Raw genomic sequence first — 24,611 nt, 5'->3', positions numbered from 1 at the left:
ATATATATGCATGCCAGATATATTAGTATCAGAGGTCAATGTCATAAATCAAATAATCACGCAACAGAAAAAGGTTAACTGAATAATTCAGTTCAAATGAAATATTTTGATCTTTGTGGCTATGTATCTGACTCATTTTCTCCTGAAAGCAATATAAAAAATTACTGTTTCCTTTTTGTATATAACTTAAGGTGGTTTTGTTCAGTTAATGGCTTTGCTATTCCATTTTCTAGCAAGGTTATCTTGCATTTGTACTAACTCTGAAAATTCTCAGCTAACAGTGATTTGAAAATTTCAGTGCATTCACACAGGTGACGTATTTAAAATAAGATTAAAAACTTCAGTAAAAGCATGCACACTAGCACTTTATTGCTGAAATCTGTCGTAAAGTCCAAGATCAGTATTTGAATTGTTTCTGATTAATTTTGATGCTGAGTCTGTTCAATTAAGGAGTTAGTAATTTCTACATGTCTGTCATTTAATTTTCTTTTCCTTTATTTCCCGTATTCAAACATATATCAAACCTTGACTTTTTCCCCCCTTGAAAATGCCTCAAATATATTCCTCTATTTTACATTTAGGCCCTTTGCACTTTACATGTAGATAACTGCATCAGCTTTCTCTTGCTTGCAGATCTTATGCCAAAGTCTCTCACCTAACTTTCAGGCCCTTCCATACGTTTCCCAAAGCTTTATATCCTAATCTGTGATGCTTACCGTAAATCATTCACTTAAGTCAGGATGCTCTTTTCCCCATGTATCACTTAGTCATACTCTATATTTATTATTCTCTATTAAGTTCTCACTGCTTTTATTTTCTTTCCTCTTTTACTGGATATGTTGCTTATTTTTTCTCCCCCAGCTCCAGTCAGATATGATATTCCTAAAGCATAATTTCTATCTAAATTACTGAACTTTCCGAAGCTGAATGGGCCCTGAACTAGATTCTGTCTCAGTTCTTTTTTCTAACAGATGAAGAATTTGAGGCCCAGAAAAGTGAAGAAATTTGTTTATCAACAGAAGGTCACAGAAGAGTCCAATGTTAGGACCTCAAAATAGTGATTATTGTTTCTTCCATTACTCTGTTCTTTTATTCATCCTCAAAGATATCTTCAAGGACTTTTAGAATACAGTTCAAACTCCTTGAGATGGTATTCAGGATCTTCTGTATTTCCAGCCTCATTTCTCATATCTCCTACACTGAAATGCTTCTTTTAAAATATTTACCCTCTTTTCTATCTCCTAGCTGAAGTGCTGTATTACATATTCAATGACAGTCATAATTGGGACCAGAGCTTTAAGGTTTGAAAGCTTAACAATCTTCTGTCGTGTAAAGGGACATTGAGAGAGAGAGCTGGCAAATCACTGACTGAATCTTTAAATATCCCTTAGATTAATTATAGTGACTTAGGAGTATCTTCAGTATATTTGACTCAAAATATTTGCATGTGTATATGTACATAATTGCAACAGTATTAAAATGTTTGGGTGGATTTAGCCAATTCAGACCTATTTTCTCACCCATTTCTTTGACCATTTGTAAGATGACTACATTCTGGCTATAGACAAAAAAATGAACTAGTTCCGGAGTTAAGATCATAGTGCTATGTGGTACTTTAACACAGGTGACTGAGGTTAATACAATTGTTTTAAATGTGACTTCATTTAAAATTGTTTTATATGAATTTTATTTTATTTTATTAGTTTATTTATTTTGGCTGTGCCATGCGACTTAAGAGATCTTAGTTCCCTGACCAGGGATCAAACTCGGACCCATGGCAATGAAAGCACCCAGTACTAACCTGGACTGCCAGGGAATTCCCTATACAAATTTTTTTTTTTAATTAAAAAGTTTTATTTATTTTTGGCTGTGCCATGCAGCATGTGGGATCTTAGTTCCCTGACCAGGGATGGAACCTGCACCCCCTGCATTGGAAGCATGGAGTCTTGACCCCTGGACTGCCAGGGAAGTCTCCCCTGTACAAATTTTAAAGGTCACACTTCATTTAAAATTATTACAAAATATTGGTTATATTTCCTGTGCTGTACTATATGTCCTTGTTAGCTTATCTTACACTCAGTAGTTTGTACCTCCCGCTCCCCCACCCCAATCTTACCCATCCCTGCCTTCTCCCCACTGGTAACCACTAGTTTGTTCTCTGTATCTGTGAACCTGCTTTTTTGTTACAATCACTGGTTTGTTGTATTCTTTAGATTTCACATATAAGTGATATCGTATAGTATTTGTCTTTCTTCTGTCTGACTTACTTCACTTAGCATAATGCCTTCCAAGTCCATCCATATTGCTGCATATGGCAAGATTTCATTCTTTTTTATGGCTGAGTAGTATTCTATTGTATATGTATACCCCATATCTTCTTTATCCATTCATTTGTTGATGAACACTAAAGATGCTTCCATAAAATATGACTTCATTTTTTCTACCTCTTTAATCTGGCCCACTGGTTGTCTTTTAAAACCCCTATCTCTTGAGTCAGAAGTTCAAATTGTTAAACTGCAGGATTCATGATCCTTTTCAAACAAATAATAGCTGATGTACTATGTATACTTATATTCGTTATCTCTTGATAGAGCTGGATATTTCCAACTCATTTGGTAGAAAAAGAAGATTGCAGGAATTCCCTGGCTGTCCAGTGGTTAGGATGCGGCGCTTTGCCCACTTTCATTGCCGGGGCCCAGGTTTGATCCCTGGTAAGGGAACTAAGATCCTGCAAGCCAGCATGGCCAAAAAGATTGCTATTGGTGTGGGCTTAACTCTTGTTAAACACTACTAGTGCTATGTAACAAGAAACTGTCTCCAAAACATTGTTCTAAGAGTAAAAAAAAAAAATGCACAGAAATCTGTTAAGGTTAAGCCTCATTGTTAATACATATTTTCTCCCTTATCCTCTGAGCTCGCCTTATTTGTGCTCTCATCCAATGAGAGCTGCATCAACATACCAAACTACACACCAGTGAGTGCCCGTCTCTCTATCCTTAGTTGAGTGTGCAACTCATGTTTATGCATTTGTGGCTTCTCTTGCACTATGTGTTTTATGATCTGGGAAATAATTTTGGTCTCTTATAGCTGAAAATGTATTGGAAGTAACCTTGAAAGTTGGAATATTAACTTTGGGTGATACAAAACTCGTTGAAAGAAATGGAGTTGAAAACTAGGTAGATGTCTGAGGCATTCAAGGATGGAAGAAATCATGACATTACAAATAGTGTCTTTAACTTCCTGGGAGGGTTGACCAACATACTTGAGTAGTAGCTAGAAGAGACTATGGCTAGGATCGCTAGTCATCACTTCCATGGGACTTCAAGAGAGTGGAAGAGCTGTTGTCTGCCAGGCTATTAATCTTTATAGAGACTCCCATATAACACTGACTTATTTAAGGCTTTGCCTCTTCTTTATAGAACAGTTCTCTCCACTAAGTAGAATTTTCTGTGATGATGAATATATTCTGTGTCTTCATTATCTAATATGGTAGCCACTAGCCACATGTAGCTCTTGAGCCCTTGAAATGTGGTTAATGTGACTTGAGGGACTGAATTTCTAATTTTATTTACTTTTCACTAATTTAAATTGAAATAACCATATATGACTGGTGGCTAGTGTATTGAACAATGTGGTTAGTATAGAAGATTACAACATTTAGAATATGTTATATTTAAAATACTATTTTGTGCCTTAATTTTTTTTAATATGCCCATGACTTATTTATTTTACAACTGGAAGTTTGTACCTTTGACTCCCTTAATTTCTTATTCTTAATGCCTTAATTTCTAATTCTTAAAAAGTAATGAGTATTTCCAGTTATTTGGGTACATTATGGGCTTAGAACAGTACCTCAAAAGCAATAGCAATGCCTTGACCAGTGAGTTGTCTGATTGTAAGAAAGTTATCTGTGTATGAGGGCATCAAAAGTTTTGAATTTCTATGAAATCTAATCTTTAAAGATCACTTTTTAGGAAGGATGTTGAGTTGAAGATGACACTTAGGAGACTTGTTCACTTGATTTAAAACTTGGGTTTATACGTGTTTTAGTAAATCCACAAGTTATAAAGAGAATCCCCCATGTCTTTATGTTGTTTTTCTTTCCATACAGTGTAAGATTGCTTTTGAACATATATTGATATATGGAAATTTCAAAGGATAAAGCATTGCTTGACCAGTGCCTTAAAAATTTTTGCAAAAGATGAAAAAAATGAAGTTTCTCGGATTAGCTTGAGGGTTTTTTGTTTTTTTATTATTTTATTTGTTTTTATTTTTTATTTATTTATGTAAATTTATTTATTTATTTTTGGCTGCATTGGGTCTTCGTCGCTGTGTGCGGGCTTTCTCTGGTTGCGGCGAGCAGGGGTTACTTCGTTGCGGTGCTTGGGCTTCTCATTGCGGTGCCTTCTCTTCTTGCGGAGCACAGGCTCTAGGCGTGTGGGCTCAGTAGTTGTGGCGCATGGGCTTAGTTGCTCTGTGGCATGTGGGATCTTCCCAGACCGGGGCTCGAACCATGTCCCCTGCATTGGCAGGCGATTCTTAACCATTGTGCCACCAGGGAAGTCCCAGAGATTTTTTGTTTTTTTAGCCTAAGTTTGCTTCTAAGTAGTTTTTTTTTTTGATTGAAGTATAGCTGATTTACAGTGTTGTGTTAGTTTCAAGTGTACAGCAAAGTGATTCAGTTATGCATATGTGTGTGTATATATATATATATATATATATATGAGGTTTTGAATTTTATTATTTCAGAAGGATCACCCATCTTAGTAAAGATGGATAATACATCTTAGGTATAAGGGTAATAAGGATTTTTAAATTTGTGAGTTTGATAAGATCAAGGGACAACAGATGGGACAGGTTTCTCTTATGTGTTTTAATGGTGTGTTCACTGGTATTCAGTATGTCATAACTACTAGTATGTCATAAAATGAAAGCTTCAGTCATATGAAACTGATTTTACATTTTAGAAAATAATATATTTTACATTTGTCCTTAAAGCTTTAAGGAAACTTACCCCTTAGATTTACTTATTAACCTCTGGTAGCCTTTGGTCATTTAGGGCTCATTTCATAGGTTTGTCTGTGGAAGTATTGTTACATAGTTATAAGTATATCTGTTTCAGATGGGCCATGAGGCCTTCAGCAATCATATTGAATCAGGTACAGATAAATGAACAGACTGTTCCAATCTGGGTAATTGGAAAAAAATCTCCAACTGATAAGTGTTAGGCCACTTATGGAGAGAGAAAGATTAAGTCAGAGATTCATACCTTTGTACTTTGTAAGTATAGAATTATCTTACAGAATATTGATTATAGAAATTCACAAGAAGAGTGGAGAATGCTATGAACAGGTATTCAAGGATACCTTCTTAGATAGCCACAAAAAAGAGGAGCATTAATAAATTTTAATGAAATGTACTTTATTGAGGTTAAAATCGCAAAGGTAAATGATTTTAAAGAGAGCTACATTATACAGACATATAAAAGCCACAACCACACGCACAGTGATTTCACAAAATTTGAATTAACTAGCTAGTAGTGCGCAGCAACTACTACAATGTCAATTTCCTTCCCATAAAGTTCTCCTACCAATCAGTCTGCTTTGTAGTTTCTAATTCATCACATTGACTGTCAGCAGTGGAAAAGAGATTGTGGATATCAGCTATCATCCCACTTACTAAATGCTGTGTAGGAAAAAAAGAGCTCTTTCTGAGATATTAGCCCTGAGCCCTTCTGTGGCAGCTATCAGTACTTTCCAGTGTTCTGGAAATTGGTACCAGCACATCTGAGGTCAGAGCTCAGGTGGGTGAAGGAGATGCATGCGGGTATGGTACTTGAATCACAAGATGTTACTTTTGTCAAGTGCAGAACATCCCAATCTAAGAATTTTAAATACTAATAATTTTTCCTAGGTTCTTTCCCTGTCTTGTGTTTACAAGAGAATTTTGCTTCTGTTGTCCTAAAACAGTGGTTCTTAACCTTTTTTGGGTCCGTTATCCTTTTGAAAATCTGATGAAAGCTTTGGACTTTCTTGTCTGTAATTTTACACACAGTTTCAGAAGGTTAACAGGAACTACTGGTTAGAACCTGTGCCCTAGTTTCATTACCTTTATCTCCATTCTCACTGCAGTTAACTTCATTTTGAATTTACGTTGGTGTTAAGTCATTCCTCATTTCTTTCTATTTAAATTAACTTTGTTAATCTTGGTTTCTCCTTTCTGCCCATCTGTGGCGTCTGACTTACCTTAAAAACAAGAGAGATCTAGAAAAATGATGCAGATGAACTTATTTGCAAAGCAGAAATAGAGACACAGAGGTAGAGAACAGACATATCGGGGCAGGGGGATTGGGATGAATTGGGATATTGGGATTGACATATATGTACTACTATGTATAAAATAGGTAACTAATGAGCACCTACTGTAGCTCAGGGAACTCTACTCAGTGCTCTGTGGTGACCTAAATGGGAAGGAAATCCAAAAAAGAGGGGATATATGTATACGTATAGCTGATTCACTTTGCTGTGCAACAGAAACTAACACAACATTGTAAAGCAGCTGTACTACAATAAAAATGTAAGAAACAAAAACAGGGCTTCCCTGGTGGCTCAGTGGTTGAGAGTCCGCCTGCCGATGCAGGGGACATGGGTTCGTGCCCGGGTCCGGGAAGATCCCACGTGCTGCAGAACGGCTGGGCCCGTGAGCCATGGCCGCTGAACCTGCGCGTCTGGAGCCTGTGCTCTGCAACAGGAGAGGCCACAGCAGTGAGAGGCCTGTGTACCGCAAAAAAAAAAAAAGGGAATAAGAGATTAATGTTGTGAGGGTCTAGAATTGTGTATTCAGTAGGTTTTTTTCCCCACCTTAGATTCTTTTTTTTTTTTCTCAACCTTTTTTAATTTTTAAAAACCAGTGTTTTAGCAGGGGATAATTTGTAATTTATCTTAATTCCAAACATGATTTCTGGGATTTGTTTGTTTGTTTTTGCCTAAGTTTGTTGTTGGTTTGTTTTACTTTTGAGTAGAATTAACCTGGACTCTTAAACAACTGATCGATGATGAACCTCACACTTCTAAAGATTTTCTGGTAGATTCTAGACTATGTGCTTTGGTTAATTCATTAATGATTTCTGTTCTTTTCCTGTAAGGCACAATCTTGTTCTTTCTGTAGGGTTATTAACTTAGTAGCTATAGAGCAGAATTTTTTTTAGTTATTCTCAGATATAAGCAAGATGCTTTGGAAAATGGAGTGTTACATGAGCAAATATTGCTTTTATGGCGACCTCTTTGAGATTCACAATGCTTAGTGGCATATTAAAGGTTCTGAGGAGTCCTGCAGTAAAAATATGTGCTTGTTAATTCACTGTTTTCTAAACTTTTTAAACCTTGAACCCCTTTTTCCCAAACTTTAATGTCCCAGGAAACTAGTCATTACTCTAGGAGATACAGTTTGGGGAAGTGCAGTGCTAGACTGCTGTTTAGTGCTTTGTGTTTTTAAACTGTTCCTATTGTCTGTTTCCTAGTTTTACAGTTCTTTAATAGAGTAGAAGTACATGAAAATTCTCTCCAGTAGGATGTTTTAAGGGTGGATCACTTCCAGCAACGCTGTCCTTAATGTATGATTCTAATCTGCTTGAAGATAATACATTCTAGATTAGTAAAATAAGATGGTTTATTTTCTGCTTTTCTTACTAAAAATATTTCTCAAGGGTACTTTAGCCACTTGGTCTAGGTAAGGTTGGTTGGGTTCATTCTGTAGTTTAATTTATAGATTAATGTTTTCTTATATCTGTCATGACTTGAGCATATATTTAATATAAAGCCATTGGAATCTGAGGTGGGGCATGAATCATTTAAATTCAACAAGCATTAGTAAAATTTTTCTTTAGGTTTTTACTAAGCAGTGACAGACTGTAATTCATTACTAAGCACTCATTGAAAATTCCTGGACAGGATCCAAATAATCTTGATTTTTTTTTTTTTTTCCCCTCTTTCTAATCTCATTTTAGCTGCATTGGGTGTTCAGCAGCCATCACTCCTTGGAGCATCTCCTACCATTTACACACAGCAAACTGCATTGGCAGCAGCAGGCCTTACTACACAAACCCCAGCAAACTATCAGTTAACTCAAACTGCAGCATTGCAGCAACAAGCTGCAGCTGCAGCAGCAGCATTGCAACAGGTGAATCTTTAATAGGTTTTAATATGTGACATGCAGAACTTTCAAATCTGAGTAGCTAGGGTAGGTACCTTCACATTTTAAAGAATGAATAGTTGTGGGGTTCTCTTATGCTTATTGTTTTATTCTGGTGATAAAAATTCTTTATGCCCAGGACATACAGAGAGATGTAGTTGCATAGTCAAAATTCTTAAGTTCTTGTATTTTAATTATTTGAGTAAAATTCCATTCTTGATGAATCCCAAAGTATAAGTAATCATTATTTTGTTTATTTTAGATGAAGTGTAGATGTTTCAGAAAATTTCTTTTTAGTTTAATTCTGGTTATGTATTTGAATGTATATATATATGTATATGGCTTTTTGAGAATGACTAAAACTAATGTCCATATTTTTCTTTAAAAAATCTTTTTTCCAGCAATATTCACAACCTCAGCAGGCCTTGTATAGTGTGCAACAACAGGTTAGTTTATATTTTCCATGTTAAAAACTGATTTTTAAAAAGTCATTTGTTCCAACTGAATTTTTGTAGATTTTATTTCCCATCAGTAGCCTTAATGTGTGATTTGAATTCTTTTGGGGTGGAGGAAATGTGGTAGGTAAAACGGAATGTCTCCAAGGGAGAGGAGGACAGGAGAGAGGTCCTGAAGACTCAAATCCTCATCTAGTAGCCAGTCCTTGTCACATGTTTCTAAGAAAGCATGCAGAAGAATCTGGAAAGAATCACTCTATTAATGAGTCTTTGGCCCAGTACTCTTATTTGAAACCTCTAGCCCTACTGTGCTGTACTGGACCACATGTGAAAATGAAAAGCTCCTTTTTCCCATTTGAAGCTAAACCGTAGACAGACCTTTGGCTTTCAGCCTGTATTTATTTAAAACAATGGAACCCTGCCTTTTTTTCCCCTAATGAAATTGTGTATTGAAACCTAATATATAAAATATAAAAATAGTGTTGAAAATGGGAGGAAGCCTCCCCTTGTAGTTCTCACCCCTATTCCCAAGGCACATTTGAACAATTTGAAAACTCCTTACTTAGACTAAAAGTTTCTTTGGCTCCTTTTCCCTAAGCTTATACTCTAATCATATTCTTCAAGGGTTATTATATCTGGGATGGTAGAAAGAGGTAACAAAGTGAACCCAAGGAGAAGCATATCAAGCAAAGAAGAGTTTGACTTGCTCAAATCTAGATGGGTTCCAGTCTAAGCACCCATTCTAGGTTTTCCAGGGTTAAGAGGTAGTCTTTGTCCCTTCTCAGTGCCATTAAGGAAGCTTCAGGAAAGTATAGCAGTCAGGAGAGGAAAAGGGGATACAAGAGACAAGGACCAAAAACTTGGATCCAGAGACACTGTGGAGAAACAAGAGGCTTCTTAATCCATTAACACGTGTCCCTAGATCCATGCCCCAATTTCATCCTTGCCTGTTAGGTTTCAGAAGCATTTCATTTGCCCTGAAGATTATAGTATCCCACTAATAATTGCTTTAAACTTCTAAAAAATTGATAAGAGATTGGGGTCCAAGTTGGCTATCTTGTTTTCAGATACCCTTAGACTTTTAGTACTGTTAGGAAATACATTATTAAAGCCTGTGTTTTATTTTGAACCACATGAAAATGGCAATACTCAAATGTTCTTGCCCTAAAAAAATGCCATTATTCATCCATTTTTAACTTACAGAAAAATGGAAATTTGATAGATTTAACCTTTAATACATGTCGACCTAGGTAAACAGTGTTTTGAATTAGAATGTCATATAGATTGTTTTCTCCTAGCTTATTTTTAAGTCTGACAAAGATTTATTGGGAAGCTTATTAGTCATAGTAAATAAGAAGTCATGAACAGAAGAACTGTGATCTTCAGATTCTGCCATTGGGCTTAAAACACTAGTTAGAAGCTAATAAGCATTAAGGATGTCTCAAGGGAAATCTTACCTAAGTCCAAATCTTACCCTGACCAGGATATCCACAAACACAGAAATGATGCCCATGTTCTCCTCAGACTGCTTACCTGGGCAGTAGGAAAAAAGACCTTTTCCTCAAGCTATTAAGCATCATCAGGAGATTCCTGCTCTTCTAGCTGTAACCATGGGACACTAGTGCATGATAGACAACTCCAAGCTGGGCAGCTTGAAAAGAATGCTGAAGGATGACAGGGAGCAAGCAGGGATAAGTATTTCTTTGGAGACCCTCCTGATGGTTAATACAGACACAGTCCTGAGGCTTCAGAAAGTTTACTTCTGTTCCAGAGTTTTAAAATTTCCCCCTTCCCACCAATTCCTTTTGCTTTCTGGTAGTGTTATACTTCGCTATTGCCAGAGAAACTATGTCAGGGTGTATGGTCCTTTATGGTCCCCATACCTTTGGCAAGTCTGACTGTAAGGACTGCTTCTCATATTAGGGGGATATATATGAATTGGACAGCGAGTAATATTTTTGATACAGGTAGCTTACGGATGATATTGAATCATTTCTATAGCATGGTAATTAATATGGGGCAGAAGTAGAAATTTACCCCTCTAGGGACTTGTGGGGTTTTTTGGTGGGTGTTATTCCTCTGAAATAACAAAAAAAAATATTCTTTATCATTATTGAATGAGTTAGTTATATTTAAGGTCTGCAGTTGTTAAAAATAGTTGTAGGAAACCTTATACCTAATGACCTCTGTTACTTTTCACATATTTCTTAATTAGAAATAAAGTACTTATTTAATAGGAATTCTTCCTTTTGTAAAACATCTGTGAAACAGCAGTTCTGATTGATTCTTTTATCTTTACTGCTTTTGTTTGTTTTTCCTGTTTTTAGTTGCAACAACCACAGCAGACCCTGTTAACACAGGTTAGTTTGGCATTACTTTATTTCTTATGAATATCTGAATGAAAAGTAGACCAAAGTTTTATTCCTATTCTAGGTTTTCTTTCAGGGTTTTTTTTTTTTTTTTTTTTTAATTTATTTATTTATCTGGCTGTGCCGGGTCTTAGTTGCGGCATGCCGCGTGCGGAATCTTCGTTGTGACATGAGGGATCTTTACTTGCGGCATGCGTTCTCTTAGTTGTGGCATATGGGATCTAGTTTCCTAACCAGAGATTGAACCCTGGGCCCCCTTCATTGGGAGCGCAGAGTCTTAACCACTGGACCACCAGGGAACTCCCTCTTTCAGGGTTTAAAGATGAATATTTGTTGGATTCATGTAATAGTTTTGGCAATATAATGTTAAATAAAGATGGAAAACATGTTTTTGTTTTTTCTTTTATGCTGTTTGATTGCTGTTCCTGCTGTGATCTAGTTTGAATAAATATGAGGTCTTATTTTAAATTTAATACTGATTTTGGCTTTTACATTTTCTTTGTAGCTAGTATTTTTAAGAATGTTTTTGTACATGTTATATCTTTTTTACTTCGACCTTAGGAGGTGAGTTATTGTGTTGCATTATCAGCTTGATTTTTCAGCAACATTAAAAAGTTTGTCAACTTTCGATATGTAATGCTACTTTAGGCTTTGTGGACCACTTACAGTCTATGTTGCATATTTTTTTTTCTTTTTAAACAATTCTTTAAAAGTGTAAAAACTGGGAATTCCCTGGTACTCCAGTGGTTAGGACTCTGTGCTTTCACTGCCAAGGGCCTGGGTTCGATCCCTGGTCGGGGGACTAAGATCCTGCAAGCCACACGCCGCAACCTAAAAAGAAAAAAAAAAAGTGTAAAAACGACCCTTGGCTTGTAAGTTTGTGTAAAGATCATAAGCTGTGGGCTGGATTTGGCCCGTGGGTTGTGGTTCACTGACCCCTGGTGTATGCAACTGTTAAAAAGAAAGCAGAACTTCTAATAATAACTGGAGACAGTGATTGCCCCATGGATAGGGAACTAGGTAGCTAAGGAACAGGAATAGGTGAAAAGCTTTTTGCTGTATAACCTTTTGTACCTTTATAGTCTTGAACCTGTTAGTTACTTTAAAAAGATAAAGTATACTTCAATTGAGAAATAAACCTCACTTTGTATTTACTAAAGAACTAAAATTGGGACTTCGCTGGTGGTCCAGTGGTTAAGACTCTGTGCTTCCACTGCAAGGGGTGTGAGTTTGATCCCTGGTCAGGGAGCTAAGATCCCACATGCTGCACAACCAAAAAAAAAAAGAAGTAAAATTGATGAACACCTACGTCCTATTTTCAATCTCCAATAGTAGGATTTTCAGACTGAATAGAAAAGCTGTAAAAGTTAGTCTTTGCTTAGAATAACACTTCCCAAAGTGTGCCCATAAAGCATTATGTCTTGTCTTACTATGTTAAAGAAACTTTGTGAGAAAATTTTGTGGCTACAGTTTAAGAAATGCTGAGTTCCTTTAATATATATATAGGACTTAATTTTTCTTTTTAACTGTAGAACTTAGAGACTTGCTTTATTGGGCAGGTGTAAAACAAATTATGGAATTCATTTGAGTTGAAGAATCAGATGATCCTTTCTTTTTAATGGTTTTATTTCTGTTTACATACAGAAGTTTTAATCAGTAATATGTTGTTATTCATGTTTGATGGTGTCAGAAAAGACCAATGAAAGTGTTACCTTTCCTCCCAGTTTGAGATATAATTGACATATAACATTGTATTAGTATAAGGTGTACAGCATGATTTAATAATACATATATATTGTGAGCTGATTTCCACAGTCAGTTTAGTTAACGTGCATCACCTCATGTAAGTGAATTTCTTTTTTCTTCTGATGAGAACTTTCAAGATCTACTCTCGTAGCAAGTTTCAAATGTAGGATGCAGTATTGTTAACCGTAATCACCATCCTGTACGTTACATCCCCACTGGAAGTTTGTACTTTTCAAACACCTTCACCCATTTCCCCCACCACACCCCCTCCTCTGGCAGCCACCAATCTGTTTTCTGTTTTTATGAATTCTTTGTTTTTTTTAGGATCCACATATAAGTGAGATCATATATATATTTGTCTTTCTCTGACTTATTTCACTTATCTAGGACTTTCCTGAGTCTTTGTTATGCCATTATGGATTTTGAATTTCTAAGAGGGGGTAGAGTATGCGGTGTTTTTTTAACTCATTGCTGTGGTGACTTTTTCCTGAAACGTCCTATGGAAACTTTGATCTGAGGGAACTTAATCATGAAATCGATCAAAAATAACATAATTTTTCAGACTTGATTTTCATCTTCAAGGTGTACGTATGTGTTTTCTAACTTCAAATTGTTTTTAGCATTTTGAGCTATTTTTAACTAGTTTTAAGTTCTAGACTGCTTCATATCATTACCTTAATTTGGTGTTTTGTTTTATAGCCGGCTGTCGGACTGCCTACAAGCCTTAGCTTGTCAACTCCTCAACCAGCAGCTCAGATAACTGTATCATATCCAACACCAAGGTCCAGTCAGCAACAGACACAACCTCAGAAACAGCGTGTTTTTACAGGGGTGGTTACAAAACTACATGATACATTTGGATTTGTGGATGAAGATGTATTCTTTCAGCTTAGGTAAACTTCATTAGGTGTTGACAAATGCCTTCTTGTATTTAGCATTAAGTATATTGATAAGACACCTACTTAATTGTGGCATGGAATTATGGTTTAGCTCTAATTTTCTGCTTTAATCATTCAACCTGTACCTGTGACATTTTTTTTAAATTAATTGATTTAGGCTGCATTGGGTCTTCGTTGCTGCACATGGGCTTTCTCTAGTTGTGGCGAGCAGGGGGCTACTATTCGTTGTGGTGCGTGGGCTTCTCATTGTGGTGGCTTCTCTTGGTGTGGAGCACAGGCTCTAGGCACACGGGCTCAGTAGTTGTGGCTCGCGGGCTCTAGAGCGCAGGCTCGGTAGCTGTGGCGCACGGGCTTAGTTGCTCTGTGGCATGTGGGATCTTCCCAGACCAGGGCCCGAACCCATGTCCCCTGCACTGGCAGGTGGATTCTGAACCACTGTGCGAGCAGGGAAAGTCCCCTGTGACATTTTTTGATGGAGAATGTGACTGAAGATATCTTTTTATTATTGAACAAAGTAGTCATCATGAATTCTTTATAAATGTATTTGTAGGAGTGAGTTTACATTTCTAGCTATTCATGAGCAGACTTTACAGTGAGATTAAAAATTGAAGAGGTTGGGCTTCCCTGGTGGCGCAGTGGTTGGGGGTCCGCCTGCCGGTTGAGGGGACGCAGGTTCATGCCCCGGTCCGGGAGGATCCCGCATGCCGCGGAGCGGCTGGGTCCGTGGGCCGTGGCCACTGGGCCTGTGCGTCCTGAGCCTGTGCTTCGCAACGCGAGAGGCCACAACAGTGAGAGGCCCGCGTACCTCCAAAAAAAAAAAAAAAAAAAAAAAATTGAAATAGTCATATGCCTTTTAAAATTTAATCTTTTGTTTGACATATCTAATGACATGTATGTAAAATATTTTAGTTGAAAAAATGATAGGATTAAAAATGACTTGGGCTTCCCTGGTGGCGCAGCGGTTAAGAATCCACCTGCCAATGCAGGGGACAGGGGTTTGAGCCCTGGTCCGGGAAGATCCCACGTGCTGTGGAGCAACTAAGCCCATGCACCACAACTACTGAGCCCATGTGCCACAGCTACTGAAGCCTGCGCACCTAGAGCCTGTGCTCTGCAATAAGAGAAGCCACGACAGTGAGAAGCCCGCACACAGCAACTAGAGAAAGCCCACGCCCAGCAACGAAAACCCAACGCAGCCAAAAATAAAATTAATTAATTAAATAAATTTATTTTAAAAAACAGAATAAATGACTAATTAATGAATTTGAAATAGTATTTTGTTAGTGTTGTGGTGGTTGCAGGAAATATATATTTCCTTAGGTATTTCTAATTAGCTTCCTTAGAAATACTTTGTTTGGGAAATTGTTTAATTACTATATAAGCTTTTTCTGTACAAGTGGGTCTCCTGTTTTCCATCTTTTCTGCATTTCTCTCTTTCCAAAGCCCAAGGCAAATCTTACTCTTGGGTTATAAAAGAAAGTGCTTTAGAGGGAGGGACACAGTATTAGGAGGATACAGGGTAGAAAATTATCTCTTACACTTGAAACTGTTTATAAAGCAAGGTTGAAATACGATCAGTTCTAAACATAAGTCTAGGAGGTATGTCTATTTTTTAAAAAAGCTTTTTAGGCTTCCATTTCTGGTATAGTTTACTTTAAAATGCTAAATATGTAAACCTTTTTTGGAGGAATCTCTTCTAATTGTGTTCGTATTTACCTTAATTTTTTTTTAGCGCTGTCAAAGGGAAAACCCCCCAAGCGGGTGACAGAGTATTGGTTGAAGCTACGTATAATCCCAATATGCCTTTTAAATGGAATGCACAAAGAATTCAAACACTACCAAATCAGGTATATAAAATAGGTATTATGAAAACTTGGTGGTTGGGTCTTCCAATTTACAAAGATTTTTCTTTTTAAAAATTATTTTTCTTTATTTTTGTTAAGAATCAGTCGCAAACCCAACCTTTACTGAAGACTCCTCCTGCCGTACTTCAGCCAATTGCACCACAGACGACATTTGGTGTTCAGGCTCAGCCCCAGCCCCAGTCACTGCTGCAGGCACAGATTTCAGCAGCCTCTATTACGCCACTATTGCAGACACAGCCCCAGCCTTTATTACAGCAGCCACAGCAGAAAGGTATTACATGCAATGTATCTTTTCCTTTTAGGGTTCAGACTAACACACAACTGTTCGGTTATTGAAATAATGAGAGTATGGTATTAATTACAAAAAAGGCAGGAACTTCCAGAATACTTGAAAGGAAACTTAAATATCTGTGTTAAGCACTTCTACTTGTATAGTGATTTGGAAGTGTTTTATTTTATTTCTCTTATTCAAAGACATACTCTTTGTGAACTTAAATATCAAAACTAATAATCCCCTGTCCCCCTATTGGCATCTTGTCATTTACAGAAGAAAATGTTTTGAGCCTTATTTTCTTAATGAACATAACATTTTATATACATGTAGAGTCTGCTGGCAGCACTTTACTCATTGAACCATAGTGCATCAAATAAATGAGCTGTTTTATTGTTTTCTTTTCTTTTTTTTTTTTTTTAAATAAATTTATTTATGTCTGCGTTGGGTCTTCGTTGCTGCCCACCGGATTTCTCTAGTTGCGGAGAGTGGGGGCTACTCTTCGTTGTGGTGCGCGAGCTTCTCACCGTGGTGGCTTCTCTTTGTTGCGGAGCACGGGCTCTAGGCACATGGGCTTCAGCAGTTTGGGCTCGCGGGCTCTAGAGCGCAGGCTCAGTAGTTGTGCCGCACGGGCTTAGTTGCTCCGCGGCATGTGGGATCTTCCCAGACCAGGGCTCGAACCCGTGTCCCCTGCATTGGCAGGTGGATTCTTAACCACTGCGCCACCAGGGAAGTCCCTGAGCTGTGTGGGGTTTTTGTTGTTGTTGTTGTTGTTTTTAATTTATTTATTTTTGGCTGCATGGGGTCTTCGTTGCTGCATGTGGGTTTCTCCCTAGCTGTGGCGAGTAGGGGCTGCTCTTCATTGCGGTGCATGGGCTTCTCATTGCATTGGCTGCTCTTGTTGTGGAGCACGGGCTCTAGGCATGCAGGCTTCAGTAGTTGTGGCACGCGGGCTCTAGAGCACATGCTCAGTAGTTGTGGCATGTGAGCTTAACTGCTGCGTGGCATGTGGGATCTTCCCGGGCCAGGGCTCAAACCCATTTCCCCTGCGTTGGCAGATTGATTCTTAACCACTGCACCACCAGGGAAGCCCTGAGCTGTGTTTTAAATTTTCTTTTGCAAGTTGATAATTTGAAACTCTGTACATTTTCTTATCAAAATAATATTAAAAATGATAGCCTTGACTTTAGCAGAAGTCTACTTAATTAGTATTTTTTAAAAATGTAATTGTGGCATTTTCTCTTATCATAAATTGACACAAATATAGCAAAGTTATAAAACAGATTTCAGTGTAATGAGCTATTAAAATGAGCACCCATGTAATCACTACTTGTTAACTATTTTTCTTTTTTAATAGTTTTACTCTAAGTATGCATGCTCATAAATATACTTTAGCTTTGTTTTTGAATTTTACATAATGTGTGATTCCACCTATATAATGTTTTGTGTAAGACTTTTGTTCAACATTATGTTTTAAAGTTTTTCATATTTATTCCATGTGGCTCTAGTTTCTTTGATTTCATTATTGCACAATATTCCATTGTATGAATATTGTACAATATTCCATTGTATGAATATTGTACAGTTTATATGTTTTTCTTTGTTAAACGTTTGGATTGTTTCTAGTTTTTGTTTTCTGAAAACACTGCTGTGAGTGGTCATAATGCAAGCATTATGACATTTCACCCCTGTTTATATTAAGCATGCCTTTCCTAAAAGAGAATCCTTTCCTATATTACCAGAATCTACTGTCACTTCTAAGAAAAAGCATTTAGATACCCTGTTTATATTCAGACCTCCCCAGTTGTCTCCGAAATGTCTTTTAAAAAGGTTGTTTTTTGTTTCCTAAACGAAAAGGTAGTCAAGTTTCATGTGTTGTATCTTGTTATGTTTCTTTAGTCTTTTTTATTCCAAAATGGTTTCCCACTTTTTGTTTCTTCGTTTATAACATTGACTTTTTAAGAAATTGGTCTAGTTGACTTGTAGATTCTTTCGGAATGTTGTGTTCTGGATTTGTCTTGATTCCTTGTGATACTTTCACCTTGTTTCTCATTCTGCCATATAAACTATAAACTAGAAGTTAAGTCTAAAGGCTTTTGGCAAGACTACATTATAGGTGATGTTTTCTAATTCATACTGCATCATACTAGAAGGCATGTGTAGTTAGATTCTACTATTATTGATGTTAAATTTGATTACTTGGTCAAGTGGTGGCCGTAGATCTCTCCATTATAGAGGTTCTTTTTCTTTGTGTGGATAATGTCTGGATGATACTTTGGTGCTCTGCGAATGTCTTGTTGTATAGCGGTCTTTGGTTTAATATCTGTAGGTCAGAGATTGGCAAACTACAGCTCTTGGATTTGGTCTGTGGCCTGGTTTTCTATGGTCCCTGAGCTAAAAATGGTTTTTACATTTTTAAACAATTATTTTAAAATATACAAATATGCAGATGGTCTCTACAATTTACCATTTATGGGTCACAAAACCTAAAATATTAGCCAAATTTTTCTGTATAAAATTTGACCAAGTAATACTTTTGAGCTTCATTTAAATAAATTAAAACATCTTTTTCTGTGTCTTTTAAAGCTGGTTTATTGCAACCTCCTGTCCGTATAGTTTCACAGCCACAACCAGCACGAAGGTTAGATCCACCATCCAGATTTTCAGGAAGAAATGACAGAGGGGATCAAGCGCCCAACAGAAAAGATGACCGAAGGTATGTTTTTAAAAGTATACTTTTGATGGTGGTGATGGTTGCACAGTGTGAATGCACTTAATGCCACTGAACTGTATACTTCAAAATCGTTAAAATGGTAAGTTTATTATATTATTTATATTTTACCACAATTTTCAAAAAGTTATTTAAAAATGTATACTATGGATTTCTGCTTATATTACCTGTGACATTTATTTCACTAAAGAACTCTTCAGTAATGCCAGAAATAATAGTAATTTTAGAAAAATTTGCTTTAAGTCGTGAAAGGGAGAGAGAAAGACGTAGATCCAGAGAAAGATCTCCTCAGAGAAAACGTTCCCGGGAGAGATCTCCTCGAAGAGAGAGAGAACGGTCACCTCGGAGAGTTCGACGTGTTGTTCCACGTTACACAGTTCAGTTTTCAAAGTTTTCTTTAGATTGGTAAGTTCTTTTTTTCCCCATCGTTTTCTTAAATTACTAATTTCATAATTTTGTGTAATTTGGAGGAATGTGATACATTGAAAGATATTTTTCTTACAACTTTCATTTCCTGACATTTGGTGCTCTTAGTTATATAAGGGCAGAAATGCATTTGAAGTAGCATTTTAGTTCTTTGCAAGAGTGCATTATTTTCATACACTCATTAAAGATACCAGCCACTGAAAAAGGCAGCCCCTCTGTAATGGAGTAGTTCCTTAAAGGTAAAATAATTTAAGATTGAGATTTATTGATAACTTTACTAAGGGCATACATAGTTCATTGTGTATGATGAAGTAATGATACAGTAGTGACCAATTATTTTAAGTTAGCTGTGGCCATGTAGTATAATAGAAACACAGGTCTACATACATACTCACAAGACACGTAACATATACACATGTGTGTGTATACATCAATACATTTTTTAGCCTTTGAAATCAGAGGTAAGTAGAAAGTTACCAAGAATTTCTGAGCTTCACTTTTGAAATGGAACTTATATCAACTAGCAGAATTATTGTGAGGTTGAGTTGATTTCATGTATCTAAAGCACTTATAACCCAGTGTATGGCAGTTGTAGATACTCAGTGGTGGTTGGGATGTGGTGACCAGCTAGGTAATAGCTGCAAAATCGTAATTCATGTAGAGGCAAATTGGTAAATGACTAATTTGCTCTAATGGAAAGGAAGAATCATCTAAAGGTCTCGGGGCTGGCAATTGTGTGTAAGATAAATTAATAGATGGAAAAAACAAATTTACAGTAAAATAAGAAAAATGAATTATTAATAGTGTTTAAAGTTGTTCGGCATAGGAACAAATAACTGCACAGTGTCTTGAGAGGGTATTGCTGCATTTCAGCAAAGTATAATAATTAATATTCATAATACTGGCCTACAAAAGTTAAAATTTCTATTTATTCAGTTCTAGATTGAGTAAATCAGTGTAGTATTTAAGCTACTCAGTGCCCAAAAAAATCTTGCTTGATGACTTTGCTTAATTGTTAATGTAGTAGATGTTCATTTACTCTTGCATGTGGTCAAATCATCAACTATTCTTAATTTTTACTAGTTTTCTTGTTATCCCTGCTTACTTGTATACTTAAAAAATATCTTGTCTGCATATTTCAGAGAAATTCATTGGAAACAAAACCACTTCTCCAGCCCCAGAAATATTAACTAGAGCAGCTCTGCTTTTAAACTCATCTGTTCCCAGTCTAGAATGCTATTCTGGGAGGAGCTGATACTTAGGATATAAGTTGAGCAGCTGTCTTTCTCCTTCCAAGTTAAATCTTCACAGTTTCACTTCATTACTTTTTTGCTGTACGCGGGCCTCTCACTGTTGTGGCCTCTCCCGTCGCAGAACACAGGCTCCAGACGCGCAGGCTCAGCGGCCATGGCTCACAGGCCCAGCCGCTCCGCGGCATGTGGGATCTTCCCGGACTGGGGAACGAACCCATGTCCCCTGCATCGGCAAATGGACTCCCAACCACTGTGCCACTAGGGAAGCCCCATTCTATATTTCTTATTTTTAGGTTTCACATAAAAAGACATCCCTGTAGATACATTAGTTCATATTACGTACTCTTGCCTTTAGTTGTCATTTGAAAGGACGGTGTAGTTATCTTTTCATCTTACAGACTATTGGTGTTTTCCACTTTTCATTATGCTTTTAACAGAAATCTCTTGGCCTATTAACCAGATTGACTTACTTTTGAGTTTCTCTCCTTTAAAAGCTCTGTTTCTTAGGAAAAAGTAAATCATCCTTTAAAAAAAAAAATTCATTATGCCAGATTTAAAAGGCAAGAAACTTATCCTCTCTTTACATAGTAGATAATCAGGTATGGATCTTAATCATTAGATAGAGAGGTATGGAGATGTGGATAATCCAAAAAACGTTTGGATTTTGTTTTCATGTAGACTTTTATATTTAATTTTAAATTAACTATGCCTGATCTGGGATCTTACTGTAGAATAAAGGTTGTATTTTTTCCGACACTGTATAAACCTGATTGAGGAGCACTCATACTAATTGGTACCACTCTTATTCCTTTTTTATATCCATTTTATATGAATCATAATTTTCTCAAAAATGCAGCTTCAACTGAGGCAGAATTGCTTTTGTTCAGATCTTTTCTGGAGCTTGAAGTTATTTCAAAGGGTCTTGTCTAAATGAATTTTAAGCTATACACAAAAAATAAAGAAATAACGGTAACACGTAGATACTAGTTATTTATTCAAAGCTGTAAGTAAACATATTTGAAAATGACATTTTCATGTACTTCTATGTAAATCTATAGCTCATTCATTAACAGTGACTGTTCATTTTCAGCTGGCTGTTAACTGTATCAGATTATATATTTAGCTTTAGAATTGAATGAATCTTTGCATAGTATTTGGTGTCAAGGCTCTTTATTCACTCCTTATGTCTGTTTTTCAGTCCTAGTTGTGACATGATGGAACTAAGGCGCCGTTATCAGAATTTATATATACCTAGTGACTTTTTTGATGCTCAGTTTACATGGGTGGATGCTTTCCCTTTGTCAAGACCATTTCAGCTGGGAAATTACTGCAATTTTTATGTAATGCACAGAGAAGTAGACTCCTTAGAGAAAAATATGGCCATTCTTGATCCACCAGATGCTGATCACTTATACAGTGCAAAGGTTTGTATTTTGTGATACACAACTAAAATTTCTGAGTAGTTATTCATATTAAGAATGTATGTGGAATTAATCTTCAGAAAGTGGTTATTACATTTAAGATCTGAATGCCTGTGTTTTCTTCTTGTCTCCCAGATTCTGTTTTGGTTATTTAAGTAATTTAACCTCTTTTTGCCTTAACTCTTGAGCTGTAAAAATGTTGTTATTGCTTTAACATTTTGAACCTTATAAAAATGTGAAGATGAAGTTCATTTTATTGAGCTTTTTAGAATGTTCTATGACTTCTGGTAGCCCCAGATAAAAATGTAACGTTGGGTGAATGCACTATATGTGAGTCTTCAGGGCAACATTCAGTACATTGTTTATGGTCATTAGTTTTCTGCTATTCGAAAAACATTGATCAAAAAGCATTCCTTGAAAAGTTAAAACTATGTAATTATAAGGTATCTAATACCATTTCTGCTATAGTGTTTTACTTTCCATTTTTATAAAAAACTTCAGATATCTATTATGTAAGGATAATTAGTAGTGCTTCTCATTTTTTTACATTACTTTAGACTTTTGACAGGATTGAATTATTTGACTATAATAGGTAATGCTGATGGCTAGCCCTAGTATGGAAGATTTGTATCATAAGTCATGTGCTCTTGCTGAAGACCCACAAGAACTTCGAGATGGATTTCAACATCCTGCTAGACTTGTTAAGGTAAAGTGAAACATTTATTTAAACTTTAGGTGTATATTTGCTTTGCTTAGTTCTAACTGTGTATATATAGAATTAAAAAATACTACCATTTAAATTTTGTTGATTTTATATCTAATTTTAATATAGTTACGGCATTCAATGATGTAGATGTTTTTCTCATTGCAGATTAATGGCTATATCTTATTTGTATGTCACTAGTTCAACTGTCGTTTTGATGTTTTATATTTGAAGCATAGTAAGATCTTAGTGATAATGGGTTTAGTGTATCAGGATGCTCTTAAACTTTGAATTATAGCTTGTTTCTTTAAAAGAACTTTTTATCTGAGGAAATATTTTAGAAGGATGAGTTATGATGTATAAATCCTATTCCATTGCTGAAATGCAGTGTGGAACACGATGAACTGAACTCTTCCTTGACTGACAGATACCCGAGGTAGTAAAAATGATATTAGAAAGGTTTGTTCCTTTACTTTTCCAGCATTTCATTTGTAATTTGACAAGTTGCATAATATATGTAAATGATTCTTTGTTTTAAATTAGTTTTTAGTGGGCATGAAAGGCAAGGATGAAGCCATGGCCATTGGAGGCCACTGGTCTCCTTCGTTGGATGGACCAGACCCAGAAAAAGACCCCTCTGTGTTGATTAAGACTGCTATTCGTTGTTGTAAGGCTCTGACAGGCATTGATCTAAGTGTATGCACACAATGGTAAGTACCAATTCATTTCTTGATTAGAAATGTTTTTCTAATAGTTATATAGATGTTCTTGTCTATCAGCCTTCTCCCCCACCCCTTATTTTAGCAATCTTGATCATGCAGGTAATCTCAAAGGAAAATACTAATTTTAGCAAAAGTTTATTTGGTGCCAAAAATGTTTGGGGGAAAAAGGATTAAGAACTAATCAAAATAAACTGGAATTTTTAATGTTTTGTTATGCTGAACTTTGGAAGTTGGATGTATGTTGAAAATATTTTTCATTTCATGCATAGCTGGAGAAGATCGTCAAGAGAGAACTTCATTTCATTATAATTCTTTTGTTATAAAATGATGTAGTTGCTGATTATTTTTGTTCAGCCATATTTTCTCTTGAGGCTTATTTGTCCTGTGTATTTTAGTATATTTCTTGTGACTTAATTGAGAATATTCTTTTTTTAGCACATGAAATCTGAACAGCTATCCAGCTTCTTCAGGTATTCTCTAAAATATGGGTAGCTCTGTAATCAAACTTTGAAAATGCCTTGGGGAACATATTCTTCTTTTAACCATAAAATATTGTACAAATGTACCAAAAGAGGAACTATGGCTTCTATAATTTTTTTTTCTTTAGACCAACCTCAAGTTCTTGCAGCAAAATTTCTTTACTTGATGTGCTACAAGTGAACTAGGGTCTTTAAAATGTATTTTAGAATTTTTTTTCCAACATGCTTCTTCCCTTGCAACAGGTACCGTTTTGCAGAGATTCGCTACCATCGCCCTGAGGAGACCCACAAGGGGCGTACAGTTCCAGCTCATGTGGAGACAGTGGTTTTATTTTTCCCGGATGTTTGGCATTGCCTTCCCACCCGCTCAGAGTGGGAAACCCTCTCCCGAGGATACAAGCAGCAGCTGGTCGAGAAGCTTCAGGGTGAACGCAAGGAGGCTGATGGAGAACAGGCACTGAACGCTAATCCCTTTTTCTATTTCCGCTTCTCACAGGCACAGGAACACAGGCACAAATGCACACCACACACTACATAACAAACACACATGGAGGAACATAACTGGTAACAGCGACTGGTAATCCAGCTTTCAGCAGTATAGTTGTATGTTCTTTTCTCTTAAAAAAAAAATCTGTCTATTCTAACTTTAAAAGTGCTGAGACCTCAAAAGAAAATAAGTTGTGCTTAAATTGCACAGAATTTTGTTTTTATCATAGGTCTAGTTGCTGGAATCTGGGACCAGTTGTTGAGCAAGATTCAGTATTAAGCCATTTTAAACATTTTGCCATTTTCTAAAATTTAAAAAATTTTCTCTTTCACGGTCATCAGTTCTAGTCATGGATATTTGAAATTGGACAACCACAAGTCTGAGAGATTTGAAATTTTAGGCTATGTGGCATCGTCTTTGGTACATTTGAAAGGTCTGACTAAATCAGTCTTAACTTTGGGTGGCTTGAAAATTGGGGCAAGATCACACACTGTTTGGTTAGTGGAGATCGGCAGTGTTTGTGCATCCCTGATATCCTTTGTGTTGTAATTTATCACCCTTTTGTGTTTCACAGATCTGGCTTTGATTGGCTGA

General features: G+C 36.5%; 1 protein-coding gene and 1 non-coding gene across 2 annotated transcripts in view; both read left to right on the top strand.

Moving 5' to 3' along the window:
* The window catches only part of CCAR1 (cell division cycle and apoptosis regulator 1), a 52,788-nt gene that overhangs the window by 4,234 nt on the left and 23,943 nt on the right, over positions 1–24,611 (top strand). The window contains exons 3-14 of the mRNA XM_024765529.1: positions 8,006–8,178; positions 8,592–8,636; positions 10,973–11,005; positions 13,460–13,653; positions 15,392–15,506; positions 15,603–15,795; positions 18,382–18,511; positions 18,770–18,931; positions 21,404–21,629; positions 22,219–22,332; positions 22,873–23,039; positions 23,774–23,984. Coding sequence (XP_024621297.1) covers positions 8,006–8,178; positions 8,592–8,636; positions 10,973–11,005; positions 13,460–13,653; positions 15,392–15,506; positions 15,603–15,795; positions 18,382–18,511; positions 18,770–18,931; positions 21,404–21,629; positions 22,219–22,332; positions 22,873–23,039; positions 23,774–23,984 — 1,763 coding nt within the window. The remainder of the gene's footprint in view (positions 1–8,005; positions 8,179–8,591; positions 8,637–10,972; positions 11,006–13,459; positions 13,654–15,391; positions 15,507–15,602; positions 15,796–18,381; positions 18,512–18,769; positions 18,932–21,403; positions 21,630–22,218; positions 22,333–22,872; positions 23,040–23,773; positions 23,985–24,611) is intronic.
* On the top strand, positions 22,677–22,741 carry LOC112413583 (small nucleolar RNA SNORD98). The gene has a single exon (XR_003006003.1). It is a non-coding gene; the product is annotated as a small nucleolar RNA SNORD98 (small nucleolar RNA).

The sequence above is a fragment of the Neophocaena asiaeorientalis genome, unplaced genomic scaffold (genome assembly GCF_003031525.2).
Source record: "Neophocaena asiaeorientalis asiaeorientalis breed wild unplaced genomic scaffold, Neophocaena_asiaeorientalis_V1.1 scaffold31, whole genome shotgun sequence".
NCBI lineage: Eukaryota > Metazoa > Chordata > Mammalia > Artiodactyla > Phocoenidae > Neophocaena > Neophocaena asiaeorientalis.
The sequence above is the reverse complement of the archived record's forward strand: the minus strand, read 5'-3'. Positions and strand labels throughout refer to the sequence as shown.